This window comes from Lacerta agilis, chromosome 5, assembly GCF_009819535.1.
Source record: "Lacerta agilis isolate rLacAgi1 chromosome 5, rLacAgi1.pri, whole genome shotgun sequence".
Taxonomy (NCBI): Eukaryota; Metazoa; Chordata; class Lepidosauria; order Squamata; family Lacertidae; genus Lacerta; species Lacerta agilis.
In genome coordinates this window covers 23,637,107-23,658,514 of record NC_046316.1, presented here as the reverse complement: position 1 = coordinate 23,658,514, position 21,408 = coordinate 23,637,107, and the positions used below count along the sequence as shown (strand labels likewise).

Genomic DNA, 21,408 nt, shown 5'->3' with positions numbered 1-21,408 from the left:
GCAGGAATCTTAACTAAAGCATACATGACAGGTAGCCATCCAACCTCTGCTTAAAAACCTCCAAGGAAGGAGAGTTCACCACCTCTCATGGGAGTCAGTTCCACTGTTGAACGACTCTTACTATCAAAAAGTTCACCCTGATATTTAGTCAGAATCTACATTCTCGTAACTTAAGCCATTGGTTTTGATCCTAGCCTTTAGAGTAGGAGAAAACAAGGACGCTCCAGCCTACATGTGACAACCTTTAGAGATTTGAAGATGGCTATCGTATCTCCCTCTCAGTCTCCTCTTTACCATGCTGAACATAATTTCATCAACCATTCCTCATAAAATTTGGTTTCCAGATCCTGTATCATCTTGGTTGCCCTCCTCTGTCAATATCCTTTTTAGTGGTGCCCAGAACCAGACACAGTACTCTTATCTAGTTCAGATAAGTGTGCATGCACACAAAAGCTCATACCAAGAACAAACTTAGTTGGTCTCTAAGGTGCCACTGGAAGGATTTTTTTTTTCATTTTTCATTTTGTATTCACTGTAATATTAATCTTGTTACAGCTAACTTTTAGTTTTTTACTTTCTCCACTCTGCCCTCTTCAGGCAGTTATTTCCTCTTAGCTCAGTATTTTCTAACCAGTATATGCCAGTGTGGTTAGATATTTGTTCACCAGCTTTATTCCTATCCCTAGGGGAGCAAAGAAATTTTTTGAAGGAACTTTGGTCAAACTAATATTGCTAATACTGCTTACTAGTGTGGCAAGATGAACACAGAGTGGAAATTTTTTTTTGAAGCTTCAAACATTTATATTGGGGTTCACAGGCAGGGAACTCATGCCTGACCTAAAGTCAAGCATTTTGTTTTGAACTGTAGTGGGAACTCAACATCTGGGATATGCTGAAATGTAGACACCAAAACTGAGCTTCAGACAGCTCACAGCTACTGATCAATGTGAGTAAAGATATAAATATCAGAGAGAAATTGTGTGTGAGGTTCTTCCCACCAAGACCTCCTTGACTTTGTGCTTTTTGCCACTGTTATATGCTCCCATATCATATTTTGTCACATTGTGAATTTGGTATTTTGAAGTAAATTAGTTTTTATTTTTAAAGGGACCTCTTTTTCTCATGTAACTTGGTTTTATATTTTAACAGCTGTATGATACATATCAGGACCCTCAGAAAATACAGGTGTATGTCACACAAGTAACCCAAAACATGGTTTATTAGCTGTGGTTGTGTGAGGGCTTATTATTATAAATTACTATTATTATTACTACATTTCTTTTATATCCCACCTTTCCTCTAAAGAGCTGAAGGTGGCATGGATGGCTTTCCCCCTCCTCATTTTATCAACACAACAATCCTTTGGTGTAGGTTATGCCACAACGACCCTGTGAGGTAGGTTGTGCTGCAAGACTAACTGGCCCAAGGTTGCTCACTGAACTACATGGTTGAGCGGCTATTTGAACCCTGGTCTCCCAAGTCCTAATCCAACACCACTCTGTTTCTCTTATACATAAGAAGCTATACTTATTCATAAGAGGCATATAGAACACCTGAACATTGCGTACATTTGGTATGGCGCATCACAGAGTGCTTCTTAACAATGAACATGTAAGATAAATACCTGATCTTCAAATAATTGATTATGGCTTTGGCTTGGTCTACTGTGAAGAACTCAAAGCCACCGCTTTTCTCCGAGTTACGTCGCCCAATTCCAGCCATTGCATTTCTGAGTTCTTGGATGTTATCTTCCAGTGTCATATGCCGAGCTGCAATGCATACCAGGGAAAAAACACAACCCACCCTCCTTTTTAACACTTTGAAGGTTTAAATCAAGTGTGGAAAATAAGATCTGACAACTAGTTATTAGCTGGAAAGGAATTATGTCACAAATCTTTTACATACAAACTGGATAATTCAGCTAGATTTCACCCGGGTCTCATGGCTTTCAATGCTCAATGTATTTGCCACATTAAGAAATAAATTGCACAAGCAATTCTCCAGGCATAATCACTCCTAAATTCACTTGATTGGTGTTCAAGAGATGTATCAGATACTGAACTAAGAGAGGGCAAAAAAAAAAAAAACAAGGCAAAATCAGATAATGGCCATTTTCTTCAGGATGTTAAAGTGGGGATGAGTGAATTGTCCTGTAAGAATGCACTCTAGCTGCGAACTACCAAAGACAGTGAACAATACTGATATCTCAGAGCATAGTCTTTGATGGAGGTCATATGCATTTAAAAATAAATAAATAATGCCAGCCCCAAATAGCATGGAATTCCTTGTTAATGTAAGCGAGGTGGTTGATTCAGAAAAACAATTATGAGGCAGCCATCTCTGGAAGAACATCAGGAAGAACCAACTGGGTAAATATTCCCACAAAAGAGCAGATCGTACCTTTGGATCGAGTCTACTGAAAAGAATGTCAAGCTCTTTTTCAGAGAATTGCTTCATATTGCAAACAGATCTGCAAAGCTTTGGCTTTCAAATACTCCCATGTCAAGATTAGTCTTTATGCACAAAGGTGGCTATAGAAAAGGAGAGAGGAGGAAGCAAAGAAATGCTGGGTGGTGGTGGGGGGGGGGGGTTTCTGTGTGCAAGGGAAAGTTGAAAAAAATGAAGGAGGCGGTAGGGAAAAGGAGGCAAAGGTAATCATGGTATGTGCAAGGGGGAATCAGAATGAAAGGAGAAGGTATGGAAATGGGGGATAATCTGTGTGCAAAGGAGAGTTGAGGAAAATAAGAAGAGTGGTGGAGGAAAGGGGAGTAAAGATGCAAATAAGGGTGCAAAAGGGGTTCCCAATGGAGTAGGTGGCATGGGAATGGGGTTGAGCTTGAAACCTGGGACATGAAAGGGTCTGAAGAATAGGAGAGGATGGTGACTTCACAACTGGGCAGAACGCGGAAAGGATGCTTGGTAGTTGCACTGTGTGGCAGGAGGAAGATACAGAAGGTCATCATGGGAATGGTTTGTGCTCAAGGTGGATTACACAAAAGCGGGAGCACATGGACACAGGTGAAAGCGAAAACGTGTGCAAAGCAGGGCTGCAGGGTAGGCGACTTCAAAAACTGGGTTGGGAGGGTGAAAAGTGAACGTAATAGTTGCATGGGGTGGGAAGGGGAAGCTCCAGGGGTTAATGTGAACAGGATGACAGGGGAGTTGGTGAGTGGAGCGAGTAAGGGCGCAGTCACTATACACACACAAGAACAACAACAACAACAAGTTTACAATATGATGATCATGGTTGTTATCTGGTTTGCATATAAATTAATTTTATTTTCAGATCCTTTCAAAGAAATTAATTACAAAATAAATCAACAGTATTTGATTAGTGAGAAGGTGTGCAGAAGGCTTCAAACAACATGAAACCATGGCCAGGCCTACACAGTATGTCACTGCCTTTAACTCTGCAATTTTTGGCTTCCAGGCATCTTTTCAATTTACTAAGCAAAATAACAATGGCTAGTGAGTTGTATCAAAAATAAACTTACAACCTGCTGAAACTTGGGGTGCTCAAAAATCATGCTTTTGCATATCATTCTTGCTCAAAAACAAAACAGGGTTGAGAAAACAACTACTTCTACCAAAAAGTAAATTAATTTATTAAAATGCTCAAATGGAAAACTCAAAAATGCAAAATATGACAAAACTTACTCTCAATGTTATTCATCAGCATATTTAACAGAGTTAGGAGTCCTCCAAGTTGCACGGGTGTGAACTCTAATGCTTTAGCCCACCAAAATCCAGAGACATAATAATCCAGTAATGCAGCTTGTTTCAAAGATGTCAAAGGTTCTCTCATATTTAGGAACATTTCCAGATACCTGCAATTAAAAATTGTGATTATCCAAAACTGGAGCATGAAGACCAAGCTAGGACATGTAGCTACAACAATCTTGCTTTCCTATACTCTCCTTTTAAAAGAGCAGGTTAACCAGACTTTAGTAATCTGCGTAAATCCTGTTGACCTGATAGAAAACCATTATCATGTGATTCCTCACTGTAAGCACTGTACCATAAGCTCAGGCCTAATTTAGTGCAAATAAGCATTAATTAATTACGATAACATTTTCATGTTGTCAGCTATCCAGAGTTTTGGAAAGACAGGGCATAAATTAATAAATGTAATTAACTCACTTTGATTATCTAGTCACTTTAAAATAAACCCACAAGTGGAGTAACACCAGATAAATTCCCTTACAATGGCAATCAAACACAAGAAGGCATGAGTGTGTGGATGACTACTAGTCAAAAGATCCTAAATAAGTATAGGATTCCATTTCTCTGTCCTTTGGAAAGAATCCGGCAAAAACTGGTATAAGCTGTTCAACCCATTAACTCAACAGAGGATAATAATAAGAACAATATCAATCATGGGTAAGTTCAACAGACTTACTTTTGAACTCCTGCTATATCTTGTTCCAACAGAATATTAATCTGCGTAAGGGAAAGCAATTTCCAAGCCATTGCCTCCTCTTCTTTAACAGCATCCTCATCCTGTAGAAAGCAAATTACATTACATTGCAGTACATTACAGTACATTACAATAGCAGCCACACACACAACTTATTTTATCTCAAGGATCTCTCTTCATCAGAGCATAAAAAGAAACAATGGCAGCTGCCAATGCAAACTTAGCTGATTTGGGAACAGACAGATAAGTGGAAATTAATTTGTCTTACATTTGTAAATGAAATACTTCTCAGAGAACGCCACATTGCAAAGCAGAAATTCAAGTTCATACTAGATAACAAGCTAAAATAGAATGAAATTTAACCCAGAGGTTATTTAACTATGGTCCAAGAACCACCAGAGGTTCACCACAGACCACCCTTTCAGTGACTTCACCAAGATGGTAACGAAAATAGACAACAACTGCTGAATGTCCCTGAAGCTTCTTTCACATACTGAAATAATAACTTATCCTGGGCATCCCCAACCTTCGGCCCTCCAGATGTTTCGGACTACAATTCCCATCATCCCTGACCACTGGTCCTGTTAGCTAGGGATCATGGGAGTTGTAGGCCAGAACATCTGGAGGGCTGCAGGTTGGGGCTGCCTGACCTATCCAATTGCTATAAGGTGTCTCCTCTTATCTTCCCCCCTCCCGCTTCTTTTTTTTCCTTCTTCAAAAAAAACCATTGAAATATTTTGCCTAGTTTCAAAATGCATCACCCAAATTTGATTATATAGATATTGATTAAGTAAATGTGGAGGAACCCTTTTCAGCCCCAGGCCAGCATTTTCCTCAGACCTTGTGATATCAGGGCCCTAACCTGAGACCTAGGGGGCGGCCCCTAATGATGTCATGGGGGCAGGTCCTGAAGATGGAGCTTAATTGAGAAAGGGGAGGGGGAGGAGGGCAGCCCCTCCCCACCCCGACTGTCTATGCTATAATTTGCAGTGAACTCCTGTCAAGCTGAAGCTTGCAATCTTTATTTATTAAAGGCACTCTTGCCCACTTGGAGATGCAGGTCTCCACCTGGCCCCTGTAGGAGGCCGAGCAAACCTGGAGACTTCAGGCCAGACCTGGAGTTTTGGCAACCCTAGATCAGGTGCCTGGGTAGGTAGGGTCAGAGAGAAGTAGGTGTGGCCAGAAACAAAAAGTTGGTTGGGCAAGGGTAAGAGTGGTAGAGCAACATAATGCAATTCCAACATCCCACCATGCAAACATTTCTGCACCCAAACACATTTCTACAACCTCCATGAAGGCAAGCAAGAGAGATTATCACAGTTCAACAGAACATCCCTGACACATAAAAGCACTCAAGGAGCGTATGGAGCATGACCAATGATCTTTTGTTGAAGGGCGGTATATAAATTTAATAAATGAATAAAAATAAGGGGGAGTGGCCTGGGAATTGGCTTGGGCAAAGTCCTGAGGAGTAGATAGAGTGGCCTGGATGACCACATTTGGCCCCCAGGCCTTAGCTTCTCCACCCCTGCTGTAAAGGAAAACAGCCATATTATTCATTATAAATCAGTGATCAAGATACCGGTAATTGGTTGTATCCAATGGAATCACCCTATTAGTGCAAAGACACCCGCTTCCATGGTGGAACTTCCATTCTCTATGCCCTCCCAAATCTGCTCGAGGAGGGGGAACCCCCAGAACAGATGGGGGGGCATGAGGAGGAAAGGAAGAGGAAGTTCCACTGCACAAGCAAATGTCTTCCCAAGGAGGAAGCAGACTGCCTTTCAAAAGAAAGGCAATGGCTGGGGAAGAGCAAGTACTTCTGTAGTGGGACAATCTTTATGCACCAGATACCACATCAGGCTGTGGGGGGGGGGGGGTTACATAACATTCACAGGTAGAGAAGCTAGCCAGTGTCTTTTAGACCCCCAAACTCGTCCTGCACATAACTGACATAGTCTGTTTCTAAGTATACATTAATTTCTGAAAGTCTTAATTTATCCATGCTATCACCAGGCAGGTAAAGTGCAATAGCATCTATTTTTGAGCTGTTCTATTTCTTAAGCAAGGAAGCACACCAAAAATAGCCGTTGATTTACAATCCCACTCAAAATAGAAGCAAGTCATGTCCTAGAAGCCAAAGTCAGTGCAAGGAGGGAGCCCCCACCCCACCAATGCTTACAATTAAAAGCAATTTAAAAAAAGGAAAGGGAAAATAAACCATGGCTTGTAAATCACACTGTAGCCCTATAGGAATTATTAGCAATTTATGAAATGTACACATTTGTTGTTGTTGTTCAGTCGTGTCCGACTCTTCGTGACCCTATGGACCAGAGCATGCCAGGTACCCCTATCCTCCACTGCCTCCCGCAGTTTGGCCAAACTCATGCCAGTCGCTTCGAGAACACTGTCCAACCATCTCATCCTCTGTCGTCCCCTTCTCCTTGTGCCCTCCATCTTTCCCAACATCAGGGTCTTTTCTAAGGAGTCTTCTCTTCTCATGAGGTGGCCAAAGTACTGGAGTCTCAACTTCAGGATCTGTCCTTCCAGTGAGCACTCAGGGCTGATTACTTTAAGGATGGATAAGTTTGATCTTTTTGCAGTCCATGGGACTCTCAAGAGTCTCCTCCAGCACCATAATTCAAAAGCATCAATTCTTCGGCGATCAGTCTTCTTTGTACACATACTGCAACCTAAATTTACTGTTTTACTTGTACCGAACACCAAATACCGCTATCTACCAATTCATATCTTATTACCAACAAGAAGTGAAAAGTCCCTCCGCCCCCCTGCTTCAGCTGTACATAAGACCATAATGGCATGTTGGATCAGGCCAAAGGCCCATCTAGTCCAATCCTCTTTTAAAGCCATCCAAGTTGGTGGCCATTGTTGCTTCCTGTGGCAGAGGGTTCCATAGTTTTACTGCTGGTTTATCAACTGCAGTGGTTTGCCCGCAACATTGAAATGTGTGAACTGGCATCTTCCTTACCTAGAGATTCCCAATTGTCTCATTGGGGGGGGTATGTTCATAAGCAACTGCTGTATTGGGAGAAATTGCTGCCGTATTTTGGACTTCTGAGGTTTTAGTATCATCTGGCAGCAACTTCTGAAGCAGCGATTACAATTAAGCTAACATCCCTCAGCAAATTGGTGGAAAGCAATGTGAGGTTCTGCTGGGGAAGACAGTTACTATAAAAGCCAGCATTTTATAACCAATAGCAACAAACCAAATCTTTGGGGAACCTCACTTCTTACTGCTCTTCATAGTGAGAAATGTCTGCATACTCCTAATCTCTGCTTCCTGTTCTTTAACCAGTTACCAATCCACAACAGCTAAGTTTACTCAAGAGCCTTTGATGAGGACCTTTGCCAAAAGCTTTGTGGAAACTCAAATATATAATGCCTACACCCATATTTTTGTGTTTGTTGACACTTCTAAAGAACTCCTAGAGGTTGGTAAGACAGAACTTCTTTTTTCAGAAGCCACATTGATTCTTCCTCAGCAGAGTTTGTTATTTCATATGTTTAATTCTGCTTCCCATCAGTTTACCTGGAACAGACAGTAGGATAAAAGACCTCTTCTTAAAAACTGGTATTAGATTAGCAGCATTCAAATCCTCCAACATGAAGGCCAATTTCAGTGCAAATATCCATCAAGGGCTGAGTAAAGTAGAGCTGCTCATCCCCATTCTCTTGTCCCAGAACACACAGTGGGAGCTGCTGCGTGCCAACTACCCACAAAGACTTAGCTCTACTGTGAGATGAGCAGGACCCAGCTGCTTAGACTTACTTCCTTGCCTACTGTAAGCTGTTGCCTGCCAACTGTTATCAAGGGAACACTTGCCTCCATCATGCCTGCCTCCATCATCACCTGGACAAGACCCAGCTCCTCAATCTCATTCCTTTGTCTCAAAGATCTCAATAGGAACTGTTGCTTGGCAACTGCAAACAGGCAACAAAGGAAGATTCTCCCCATCATGGTCTGAGTGAGATCCAGCGAGGACTTCAGAGGGTTCTGCTGCCCAGTAGGCAGCAGATGAAGTGCAACACCACAAACAACTAGGGATGAGGGTAGGAAATACCTCCTGAATAATCCTGGCACCATAGGGCCAACCATAAATAATAATAATAATAATAATAATAATAATAATAATAATAATAATAATTTATTTATATTCCGCCCTCCCCAGCCATAACTGGGCCCAGGGCGGCTAACATCAAAACATAAAATTCAGCAATTGACTGAATACAGCTTGAAATCGGATTAACCATTTGCTTTCTTGTCCTAGTAAGAGGCTTGAATCTTTTGTAGGTCACTTTAGATTGCCTTTTGAGACTATACAGCAGGATATATGTATTAATAATATATATATATTTTAAATAAAGTATCAGAAATTTCACTTTTAAGAATTCTTATTCCTAACCCATGTGGACCCAGCCATGCATTAATTTTTTATTTGTTGATTACCTCAGATAATTAAACGTGTCACCTTTATTTGACTTAGTTTTCAAAGTAGTATCCTCGGTAGTGCTCTATGAAAACCTACCAATCGTCCTTCAGTCATCCTTTTGTACTTAGGTAATTTAACAATTCCACCACCTCCAGGGCTGGTTTCTGGATTCTGATATATTTAGACTATTTAATTTTGTCTTAATGTTTTCAGCAACAAACTCCCCAAGTTCTTTTTCCCTTGCCTTATTGCCAAAGTATGCACTCTTTTTTATTTCCCCCATTTCAACAAAACTCCCACTTTTTAAATGAAAACTTCTTGCCTTTTATAGCTTCCTTGACTCTGCTCGTTAAGCAGACTATTGGTGCTTAACATCAAAAAGGCCGCAGAGCAGCTTTTAAACCTATTTCTGGGGGAAAGCTGACAGGAGCTGTGGAACATTGGGTTCAGGACAATTCATCCTTTAGGGATGATGGTGTAAATATTTCTAGTCATCAAAGTGGCAATAGGGTAAAACTTGACAATGAGCATACAGGGGAGAGAGAGAAGTGACAGATGTTTGAAGAGGCCAAAGAGAACTTCCATACAAAGGGACAATTTTGAGAGGGAGACGGAGTAAAGGTACTTACAGGCTAGTACTAGAACAATTCAAGATAGAGACATGGGGTTGCACGCTGTTGAGAGAGAACATGGGTATAATGGGCATATATCACAAATCTTGTGGAATGGAAAAAAATCCAGGAAAAATAGACATGTCATTTAGGTACAGTCACAATACTGCTTTCCTACTTGGAGGTGATTTTCTGCAGCCATCTTTTGAAAAATATTGTGTTTCATTAAAAAAAGCAAATCCATCTCAAAAGGAAAGAAAACATGGTAAAGATTTTGCCCCAGTTTTTAAGTGTACAGATGTCTATAGACAGAGCCAGTCTTAGTATTATGGGTGAGATCCAATGTTGCACCAGCAGACACAGTGGTCCTTTTCCTCCTGCCCCTTGCAGCCCATCCATGGCCCCAACCTGCTTCCAATGGATCCCCAAACCCCCTAGAGCTGATTTTGGGGGTACACAGGAGGGAGCTGCAAGGAGAGGAGAAAGGGGAAGTCCTGCAAGAGGAAGTCCACTGCACAAGTGGGATGCCACATCTAGATATTGACCTGTAAATGCAACTGACCCTTTTCTACAACACTGTTCCCAAAATGATGGAAACCCAGGTAACAATAAATGGTCCGATCTTTCCCATCTTTGACAAAAGAGAGCATCTGAAAGCAAGAAAATGCAAGCCCAATCTTTACCTGACCATACTCCAATGAATTACAATTTTAATTCTTACACAATCTGAATTAATGCACTTCACCATCTCACAACCATTGGTCTGGTTCAAACATTATAAACCATAGTTAAAAACAAACTATGGTTTAATGTGAATGGGAAGCATGCTGGTGCCTTGCTACTTCTCTGCTCCTGCCACACTGCCAGAAAACAAGTCAGTTTGTTTTGATTTATTGTTCAAATCCTAGTTTGTGATTAATTTCTCTCCCAATAGACCGTAAGTAGTAACAAAGGTTTGTTCTTGGCTTACTTTTCTTGGGGGATAATAAATCAGAGGCCAAGGTTCAGATATCATGACAAGTCAGATTCTGAACTCTTTCCCAAATGTACTTATCCATTTATTCATTAAAAAAATCTATACCACACTTTGGTCCTCATTTAAAGTGCCAATTTAAAAAGTTATAAAACCAGACAGCATTAAAACAAGCCAACAAATTCATGCCACAGGCAGGTATGAATTAAAATTAACCGAAAGCCTGGCAGAATAAAAATGTCATATCTGTACCACTAGATGAAATGATTTTCCATTGTATTTTTATGTTGTGAGCCTCCCCAAGATCTACAAATAAAGGGTGGTATACAAATTTAATTTTTTAAAAAATCATTAGTGAGAGGTGCAATGGAACTTCTAGATAAAACACAGACTATTAAAATCTATCTCACACACATACATCTTTCTGGTTTAATCCCAGCTACCAGCAGCAACAGAAAAGTGATTTCCTTTACATCTCATGCCCTTCTATTTTCTGAATTAAAGCTCTTCCTTCATACACTTGATCCACGCAGGCTTCTACTGACTGACCTTCCTTCCCTTTTAGTTTTCTCCCCAATGTGCTCTGTCTAACTTTAGATTGTAAGCCTTTGGGCACTGCCTATTTTCTTGATTTTTGTACAATGCCAAATAAATTATATTAAAAAGCAAGCCAGCTTTACTCAGTCTTCAGTGCTATGCATGCTTACTTAAGAGTAAAACGCTACTGAACTGTCTCAAACTCCAATATTAACATACATAGGATCAGGCTGTTAGATTTTCAAGTCATGGCCCAAACAGAAAACTTTGCTTCAAAACACTGACATCAAGGGTTTTGGGGTTTTGTTTTGTTTTGTTTTTTAAAAAAAGTTTGTGTCATTTATTTATTTGTTTATATACCACCCTCTCATAAAATAGCAGGGTGGTGTACATTATGTATACTATAAAATATAAACACTATTAAATACAGAACACAGTGATCCTTAAAGTGACTGGCTGGTCAACATGTCAATTACCATTCTACAGGACGATAGGAAGTTGCCTTATACCAAGTTAGATCACCTGTCCATCTAGGTTGCTATTGTCTCTAAGCTGACTGGAAGAATGTTTTCAGACAGTTATCCCAAGGTATGAGTCTGGGAACTTCCGCATTTGACACATGTTTAGCTAAAGCTCTTTGGCATTGCATGTACACTATTTTTAGCAACTAGGTTGGCACTCCACAACTTCTCTTCTTGTTGTTTTTGTTGTTCTTCTTCACAATTAAAGCTTACTTCCAACACTTCCACCCTGCTAATGCTGCCCTTTTCACTCATTTCACACGATCTGCTTGAAGTGCTTTTGAGTTTCTTTCCCATCCTTGGTATGCACGCATAAAACATAAAGATGCAATACTAAATGTGCTTGCATCAGTTTTTATGGTCACCTAGCAATATGCATTTATAACTACATTCAACCTTTTGGCATTTTTGCATCACCTGTACACAAATGCTTTCTATCCGGAGGGAATGTTTGGGAATGGCTTTGTCACATTTTCACGGTCTTTGTCTATGTAAATCTCTTTGATCACAACTAACTGGTGTAGGATGGACCCCGATTCCTCCTCTTTTACTATGGCAGAAGACATCTGCCATACAGCCATTTTCTTTACTGTTCCCATCCCCTGGCCACTGATGAAATTAACAAAGAGATAGGGAAATCATTAGCAATTTTGTAGATGCGAATTTCCTTTTCTCTCCTCCACTGCCTCTGAAGTTCAGGGAAATTAACAAGGTGGGAGAAAAGCATGGCAATTTGTTTTAATCTAAAAACCACTATGTAAACCAGTGCTAATGCAAACATATATATACTGACAAAACTTATGGTTTCCCTACCGGAATCCAGAGAGGGGCATCTTGGTAAAAATGAAAAGGTTTTATCATGTTTGTGTAGAGTGGGACGGTAGTATTGTACAGTGAAGGAAATAACAGTGTGGAAGGCTGAAAGAGAGCTATGTCATCAGTTATGTCATAAAGGAGCTACATCCCCTTATGACATAGCTGATGCCACTGTCATCAGCTATGTCACAATGTGAATCACATCTGAATCTTACTTGCCATTCTTTCACTAGCAGGGCTCCTGCTTCTTTAGCAGCAGCAGGACAAGCCACAACTCTGAAGGGCCATGAGTGCTAACCATTATTATTCCTCACCAACCTGCCCATGTACTCATGTCATCTTCTGGGTACCTCTGCCATCTCAGGTAAAGCAGGTAGGAAATAACATCTATTTACTCCAAGATATTTTCAGTGACAGGCAAAGGCCTTTCTTATTCTTTTAGTTTTTTGCCATCTGAAGGAGTTTCAAATCATGCCATTTTTACCCTGATGTTCGAGAGATTTTGCTGAAATCATTGTATTTTCATTCTGGTTTTTTAAAATTCCTTTTATGCTTTAGGAAATATTCGTTTATATAACGAAAAAAAACAGAACACAGCATCCCATAATGAAAAAAGGCTCATTTACATGTCATATGTACCTAAGACTGCAATGCTATGCACACTTTCAAGGGAGTAAGCCCTAATGAACTTAGTGAGACTTACTTCTGAGTAGACATGCATAGGACTGCACTGTAAGCAAAACAGAAGGAAGTGGGTTGGATGCTGAAGAGACAGACAGAGACATGACACAGATGCAAGGATTTTTACACATGCTCTGGATGGAAGTCCCACTGAGCTCTGCAGGACTTACTCCCAGGTAAGTGTGCATGACTGTAGTCTAACAATACCTTTAGCTTTAATCAATGGCTACTAGCCATGATGCGAGACGCAGGTGGAGCTGTGGGTTAAACCACGGAGCCTAGGGCTTGCCGATCAGAAGGTCAGCAGTTTGAATACCCGCGACGGGGTGATCTCCCGTTGCTCAGTCCCAGCTCCTGCCCACCTAGCAGTTCGAAAGCACGTCAAAGTGCAAGTAGATAAATAGGTACCGCTCCAGCGGGAAGGTAAACGGCATTTCTGTGCGCTGCTCTGGTTCACCAGAAGTGGCATTGTCATGCTAGCCACATGACCTGGAAGCTGTACGGCGGCTCCCTCGGCCAATAAAGCGAGATGAGCACCGCAACCCCAGAGTCAGACACGACTGGACCTAATGGTCAGGGGTCCCTTTACCTTTACTAGCCATGATGGCTTTGCCCCATGGTTGGAAGTGGTAATGCTTTTGAATACCAATTGCTGGAAGCCACAGGAGGGGATAGTGGTCTTGTGCTTGGATTCTGCTCCCACGGACACCTGTGTGACAACTACAAGAACAAGATGCTGGAATAGGTGGGTCACTGGCGTGATCCAGCAGGCTCTTCTTTTATTTTTAATGTGCCCTGATATGTGCAATTTTAAGGGTGATAATAATAACAGTTATAATGTGTGTGTATGATATGTTTTCTCCTGCTCTGGAGGGTGGGACTCAAACCAATGACTTCAAGTTGCAAGAAAGAAGATTCTGACTAAACATTTGGGGGGGGGGGAAACCTTTCCGACTGCAACTGCTGTTCAACAGCGGAATGGGCTCCCTTGGGAGGTTGTGACTCTCCTTCCTCGGAGGTTTTTAAGCAGAGGTTGGATGGCCACCAGTGCTTTATCTGAGTTTCCTGCGTTGCAGGGGGTTGGCCTAGATGACCCTTGGGACCCCTTCAAATTCTACAATTCTATGATATATTCTTACAAAACAATTTTGTAGTCATTGGGTTGTTTTTATTTTGATTATATATATATAGAGAGAGAGAGAGGTTTTATATTATAATTTGAAATGTTGTTGTTATTATTTCAAAAGGAAAATTTAACATATGACCACTCTTCAGAACAACACTAATAAAATTATTATTAATAAGAGATAATAATAAAATAAAATAAAATAACAACAGCTGACCATTAGAATTAATATAAGGATTTGAGCCTTACCACAGTCCCTCAATACACTGGAAGGGTAGAGAATGTTTTAGGGAATGGGGAAAACAGAGCATTTCACCCTTAGGTGGAAAAAGGAAAAAAAAGCCAGACTGGGGAGGAGGAATGAACCAAGGAGGTTGGCTGAGCGAAGGCTGACGAGGCCTGGGGGCGGGCGGCGGGACTCGAGTAGGGGAGCCAGGCCGGGGCCCTGGGGCGGAGAGGCAGGCTTTTCTTTTTTGCTGGCTCGCCTCTTCCTACCTTTCTACCCTTGTCTTTTTCCTTCGCCTTGTTTTTCTTGGCCGCCATAACGACTGCCCTGAGCATGTCGGCGCTGCCCGTGGAAATCTTCCGGGCGGGGACATGGTGAGGCCTGGGCGACGAGCCGGACTGCCCCTTGGGGTGCGAGGGGCGGGCCGAGCCCGACATGTCTCCGTCCCGCCTCCTCCTCCTCCTCCTCCTCCTCCAGGCCGGCCGCGTTCCAAGCGGAGCGCGCCGGGTTCCGAGGACGACGGAGCCCCTTCTGCCCGGAGGAGGCGGCGGCCCTTGATCCGCGGCGCGAGGGGGACGCTTCTCCTTCTTCTTCCTCCTCCTCCTCCAACTTGGTCTTTTCCCTTTACCTCTTGGGGCTACGCCTCCGCTTCGCGAAGGGGAAAGCGAACTCCAGTTTCAGTTCGATCCGGGGAAGAATGTGGTCCGAAGTTGGGGCGCAACCCCTCGGTGGTGGGTTTAGACGTGGCTGCTTCAACCTGCCTTTCCCCCAACTCCGGATGTTTTTGCGCTCCCGTTCACAGGTGCAACAGCAGCGCCCATCCTATAGCCGGCCGGCTCCCTTGTCATAAAGGGGCAGCCGCGTTTCTAGGTGGGGCAGCGGGCAGCGCTGGATTTATGTATAAGCTAAACAAGCTATAGCTTAGGGCCCCACTCTCGGGGGCCCCCCAAAAAAGTTAAAGAAAAAAACAACAACTGGATGTACATTTCCAAAATGTAAGATTAAAAAACAAAATAAAACCTACATACAGCAACTTGTGTTGTGTAGGCTCCTATAATGTAAGTAATGGGTCCCGCCTGCTAGCCTGCGCCCTAAAATATCACATACAGTATAAAGGGCCCCATTACCTTCAGTAGCTTAGAGCCTCATCAAACCTAAATCCGGCCCTGGGAGTGGGGATGCGAGAGCCAGGCATTAGGAGCCAACTCCTAATGGGTCAGGTCCCTTTGCCGCCAGCTTTCCCCCAATAAAATATTTCCGGGGGCTACCTCCTAAAGTTGAGGGGAATTCCTAGTCAAATGGTGTCTGTAGGCCAGGTCATGTCATCAGTTATGTGGGGGGTGGGGCTTACCTGCCCCCCAATATTTTATTCAAGTTGGCAGTCCTGGGTATTGTCATTCAAATGATGCGCATGTGCCGTGTTTTGTGATCAATTATGCAGAGTGTGCATATTGAAAAGGCGGGGCAAAGAGAATAAGAAAAGATAGCTACGGTAGTTAAGGTGTAAATAATTTTATGCAACAGGTGTGATTTCTGTTTTAGTTTGGATGGCATGGCTGTGTTTTGAAACAGCTGTACTTCTGGCAAGCCCTTCCTTGCCAGGCTCTTCCACCTTATTGAAAAGTAAATCCAAATTAGACAATATTGTGAAGAGTAGAGCCTTCTTCCTGTGATAATCAGGTTGCTCCAGTCATGCAACATAAAACTAGTCTGCTGCTGATCAGAATAACTATCACTCTTGGTTCCATACACAGAGTAATGGTCAAGGCTAAAATGGGAGTGAAAGGAAAAGGAAAATGAACCACTTATTAAACATCTGCTCTGTGACTATGAGGGTGGCTCAAGAAAGGAAAGTATGTTATCTATATCATGCGTGTTAAATGTGTCCCCCAGGTGTCTTTAACCAACCCACCTCCCATTGCTCTATCATGTAATATCAATCTTTTGTACATGACCACACACTTTTAACTAATGTAAAGTAACTACCATTTCTTTGCGTTATAAATTACCTTTAACTATCTTGGTTGTACGAATGGGTGGTGAGAAAATTCTTCAAGGACAATTTAAATTTACTAGTAATCACACAGTTTATGCCCACAGGACTGTTTGATAATCAGCTCGACCATATGCTCTCAAGTTCACACAATGCACATCAAGAATATTTTGCTGAAATCTACAAACATCCCCAGATATACTCAACTGTACAGTATTCCTACATAGTTGGCAGCAGAAGGATACAGAGAATGTTGGGAGATCCTCCGACAGTTACATCTAATTCCTCACATGCTTCTTCCGCCTTACAGCTAGCTGCGTCTGCAGCTCAAAATAGTAACTTTAATTGACAATAATATATGTGTATTTAGTAGAAGAGGAAATAACTGCAGCTTTGCCAGCATCAGCTGTAAAAGCATTGCAGGGAATTTATATAAAAATTCACAGGGGTTTCATCTGCACTGTCTAAACAGTTCTCGAAAATGCTACAACTAATTCTACAAAACACCGCAGGATCTGGTACCCTGTGTCCTGTTCTAATGGACAAACTTAGTTTGGGGAAAATCTGATTGGTGGTTAGGGATGCAGAGAGGTCAAAGAAGCTCTGGAGCAGCGAAAGAAGAGATGATATAACACACAGAGTGATTCTCAAACCTTAAATCACAGCCTTTACTAGTAAGGAAATGGGATTTTGCTCATATGTTGTGACAAGGATTTGAGGGGGTGGAGGGCTCTGCGTACAGTTCTTGCATTTTGCACAGGATGGAGCCTCTGATGACAACCTTCAGAAAGGGGCCCACTGTTCAGAAACAATGGCAGCTATTGAAGGAGTTGCAGAGATCCTGAGAAGTCTATCCAGTGTGACTGCGGGATATATTTTTTGTTAGACAAAATTGCAGACGATGACTCTCACCTTTGAGAAGAAGAAAAAAAGCTAGTCTTTCTTTGTTAAAAATTGCATGGCTGAGGGCTGAATTGTTCCAGAAGTGTGAGGCATTCTTTTATTGACTCTGTTTGGCACTCCTGGCCCAATGCCTTCTTCTGCTGCTACCCATTCGCTTATATAATTTATCCCCTGTCTGGCTTCTTTAATTCCCATACACAATCCCATTGCCTTTCATGCAAGAAAACTCAGCCTCCGGGGGCAAAATCCAGGCCTACCTATCCATCCCTTGAGCCCCTACCCAACCCACATTTTTCATTGGACCTGCTCTGCACCCTCCCCTGGTGGGTTTACCTGCTTTAGAGTAGGGATGACTCACCTTTTCCTTGGCTTTGTTTGCCCTTAGCCAACCCTCTATGGAATCTTATACCAGTGGTGGGTGTGACCAAAACTGGATATGACTACCTCATACTGCATGTATACACAGAAAACATACGCAGGTCCATACTGATCAGTTGAAGAGAGTGGATTTTTGTCCTGTTTCCACTCAAATGATTGATCTGATGACCGGGGAGAAGCCAATTTGTATCCACATCAGGGTTCTGGGCTTCACCAATCAGAACATTGTTTCTACTTTGATTTCTTCCCTTCCCCTTTTTGTTGCTTCTGCCAAAATCTGTATGGTGGTGGTAGAAAAATTATTTGGTGCTGGTGGAAATATCAGGCCCCCAAACTGGGGGTTATCCACTCCTGCTTTAGAGGCTGCCCATGACCTCTTCAACGGTCACCCATGAGCTGTCTGCCATTGAAAATTTCCCACAATTCCCTAGAGTGATGCTACATCAAGGCATTGTGGGAAATTTCAAATGGTACTCACTATTAGGTAAAAACTGAACTGGAAGAGTAGTTGGCAGGTTAAGTCCAATCTGGAGCAGGCATGAGCCCTTGGTAGTTGACAGGTCCTGGGGCTGTTCTACCAACATATTCTGCATCCCATCCCATGACTCTGGAAGGGCAGAAGGCATCCCAGTAACACATGGTACTCCCAAGGTAAAAGGTGTGTGATTCTTTCTGTGTTAAGCAGCTATGTGATGCTAACGGAATGGAAAATATCTTACAATATTACGTTATGCTGACAATATTTGGCTGCTTTGCAACACAGATCTGCTCTTCATGGTGCATAGTCATCAGTTTCAAAGAAGCACATATGGAATCAAGTTTTTATCTCCGTCCTCGTTGTTAACAGATGTAAGAGACAACACTTCCCAGGTATGCAGTGTTTGCATTTGACACCTTAGGCCTGGCACTGACATCATCCCAGCTGTTGCAATGCCACTCTTGACAAGGGTAAGGTGAGAATCCCCGTGCCACATCGAAGGAGACGGTGCTGAAGCTGTTTCCCATAACAGCACTAATCCGCTTGCCAGAAGGTGGACGGAGTTTTGCAGTTGGCTAATGTTAGCCTCTGGACTTAATGGTCCAACAGAGTCCCCTTTCTCACATCACTTATTTCAAAACATGGCAAGCCAGTCTAGCTATGTTTAAATATCTCCCGCTCATTCTGCTGCGAAGCTCCAGACTTCTGCTATGGCAGGAGGGACACATTTGGCTCCTGAGTAGACCTGAAGCTATCAAAAATGCTCAGTTCAATTTTAGTGGAAATTGGGTTTTAAACTTTTGTGAAAAGTTTTATATAATCATTGTATTTTAACTTTTTCATAATTTTATTGTTTATTTTCACTTTGCTGCTTCTATATCTTTCAAGTGTGTTTTAAAGTTACCAAGGCCAGTGGCTCCTCAAGAGGCATCTGATTGGCTGTAGCTGGAAATGGGCACTTCTGCTCATTGAATTAATTAGACACTCCCACAAATGTGTAGAATTGCAGCCACAGCTGGATGCTATTGCTTGCTGTGGTCTTTCATTGTGAACCAGCTTGATTCTTCTAAACCCACACCCAACTCTTCTGTTAAAGGTTCTCGGAGCAGGATACAGCCCAGAGTCCTCTGAGAACTTTATTGGTTGAAAAGAGACAAGTCTGAGGACGCAAGTGCAGAGGCTTATGCAAATGCCTTTAAAATGTATGTTTAAACAGTAAACTAAAAAACACAGCTACAAATGGTGCAACTGTGGGGGGAAAGTGCAGCAGTTGCCAAACTGAAAAGCAAAGTCTTATTGAAACTTCATTTGGTGGTTTGTAAACGATGGAGATATTTCATAAATTAGCAATATTGATGTCTGGGTAAGGAAACTGAATGTAAAGTGGATATAGAAGCCATAATTTAGATTCAGAGTGGGGTGATGTCATTGTCAATTAGTGCACTTTTTTTCTTCTTCCAAGAGTCATCTGTTTGGTATGGAATCTGATTTACTGTAGTACATTTACTGTCATAGGATCAAATTCATCTCTGGGTTAGGAACGCTGAGGCCAATTGAGACATTCCAGGGATATTATTCTTAGCATGCCTTATTTCAGTGCCGTAGAAGCTTGTATGTGACAAAAATACTTAGAGAAAGTCTTGTCAGAAAGGGTTGCATGGAGAAATTCATAGCTGCTGTAAATATCTTCAACGTCACCTTAGTGTTATTTATTTGATAGAAGGAAGTATATAGGAGACCGTGACACACACACACACACACACACACACACATTGCTGAATGCAGGGTATTGTGTCTCTGAGGTAAACTGTCGATCGCTGAAAAAAACAAACCATTTTCATTATCAGAGTCATTACTTAAAAGTTTTTCTCCTAGCTCCTTGACGTTCCTTCTCACAAAGTGAACGTCTTGTTCTTTTTCTACACTGCATACCAATCGTGTCATTCTAGAGTCACATTCACATGAGCAGTTGTGTCAGTTTAACAAATGCTCTTTAAGCCCTTTATGTCCTTTAACTCTGGTAGTCGGCATGAAGAGGACAAACTGAAGGAGTACAAACTGCCAAAAGTGGCTTCCATGCCTATGGGGTGGGGTAGAGATTCAGGTAAGCATCATCATCAATGCCGTTGCTTCTCTGCCATTATGAGCTTTTCTTTAACAACTATTAAATAATTATTAAAATATACACAAATCATGGCCTGTATAGTCAGTGGTACACTGTTTGCTTCACATAGAAAAGGTGCCATGTTCAATTCCTGGTGTCTCCAGGTAAGACTAGGAAAGATTTCTGCCTGAAACCCTGGAAAGTTGCTGCCAGTCAGTGTTGGAAATTCTGAGCTAGATGGGCCAATGTGTCTGACTTAGTATATACCAGCTTCCCAGGAAGGTAAACGGTGTTTCCGTGCACTCTGGCTTCCGTCATGGTGTCCCATTGTGCCAGAAGCGGTTTAGTCATGCTGGCCACATGACCTGGAAAGCTGTCTGTGGACAAACGCCGGCTCTCTCGGCCTGAAGCAAGATGAGCACCACACTCCACAGCCGCCTTTGACTGGACTTAACCATCCAGGAATCCTTTACCTTTACCTTACCTATACCAGCTTCCCACGTTCCTAATTTTATTGTAATACATAGTTTGGTGATGCTGAACATGGAACAGTTTTGTGGAACATGACTTGTCATCATTCCAATCTTACAGCAACCCATTTGAAGCTTCAGCCTTTCAACAATAGCTCTGTTGGTTACACTTTATTCTGTTTTTAACTAGCTATTAAGAGAACTCGCTTGCCTTGTACGATTAAAATGTAGTTTAAATAATGCTGTGATAGCCAATTGTTTGCAGCATGGTTACTATTATTGTGTGTCAAGCAAATGCTTCTCCAACAATAACTCACAATTATGTGGCCAGAGGTAAAAATTGTATGCCATTTTAATCTTTCCAGGCCATTAAGCAGTGTGATACGGATCTGCCTATCTCTTGATAGGATAAGTAAATAAATTTCTCTAAAAGTGTGAGTATGAGACACCCTCCTTTGTTTTTCATAGGTTTCTATGCATGTAAGATCAGCAGAGAATGATTTACCCCAAACGTAAATAGGAAACTGTTCAGTCATGACGAGATATTTCCTAAAGGAATATTTTTTCTATCTCATCTTCTATTTGTGAGTATAATTCAGGAACGGAATTTCACAGCCTATCTTCCATAATGGATTATATCATTAGTTTTACAGCGAGACCTGTTGATTCAGATGGGATATATGTGGCATCATTCCAATGATTTTTAATAACAATATTGAAAAG

General features: G+C 41.9%; 1 protein-coding gene across 3 annotated transcripts in view; it reads right to left on the bottom strand.

The window, feature by feature from the left end:
• CABCOCO1 (ciliary associated calcium binding coiled-coil 1) overlaps positions 1 to 15,071 on the bottom strand; it is a 54,156-nt gene extending 39,085 nt beyond the window's left edge. The window contains exons 1-4 of one of the 3 annotated variants that reach the window (XM_033148913.1): positions 14,988 to 15,071; positions 4,400 to 4,500; positions 3,658 to 3,827; positions 1,625 to 1,769 (exon numbers count right to left, since the gene is read on the bottom strand). In XM_033148913.1, the coding sequence (XP_033004804.1) occupies positions 1,625 to 1,769; positions 3,658 to 3,827; positions 4,400 to 4,470 (386 nt within the window). In that variant the 5' untranslated portion in view covers positions 4,471 to 4,500; positions 14,988 to 15,071. Of the gene's footprint in view, positions 1 to 1,624; positions 1,770 to 3,657; positions 3,828 to 4,399; positions 4,501 to 8,261; positions 8,421 to 14,628; positions 14,901 to 14,987 lie in introns of those variants that run through there. The other 2 variants (XM_033148911.1, XM_033148912.1) reach the window with 2 other exon arrangements.
• Between the last annotated feature and the right edge of the window lie 6,337 nt (positions 15,072 to 21,408).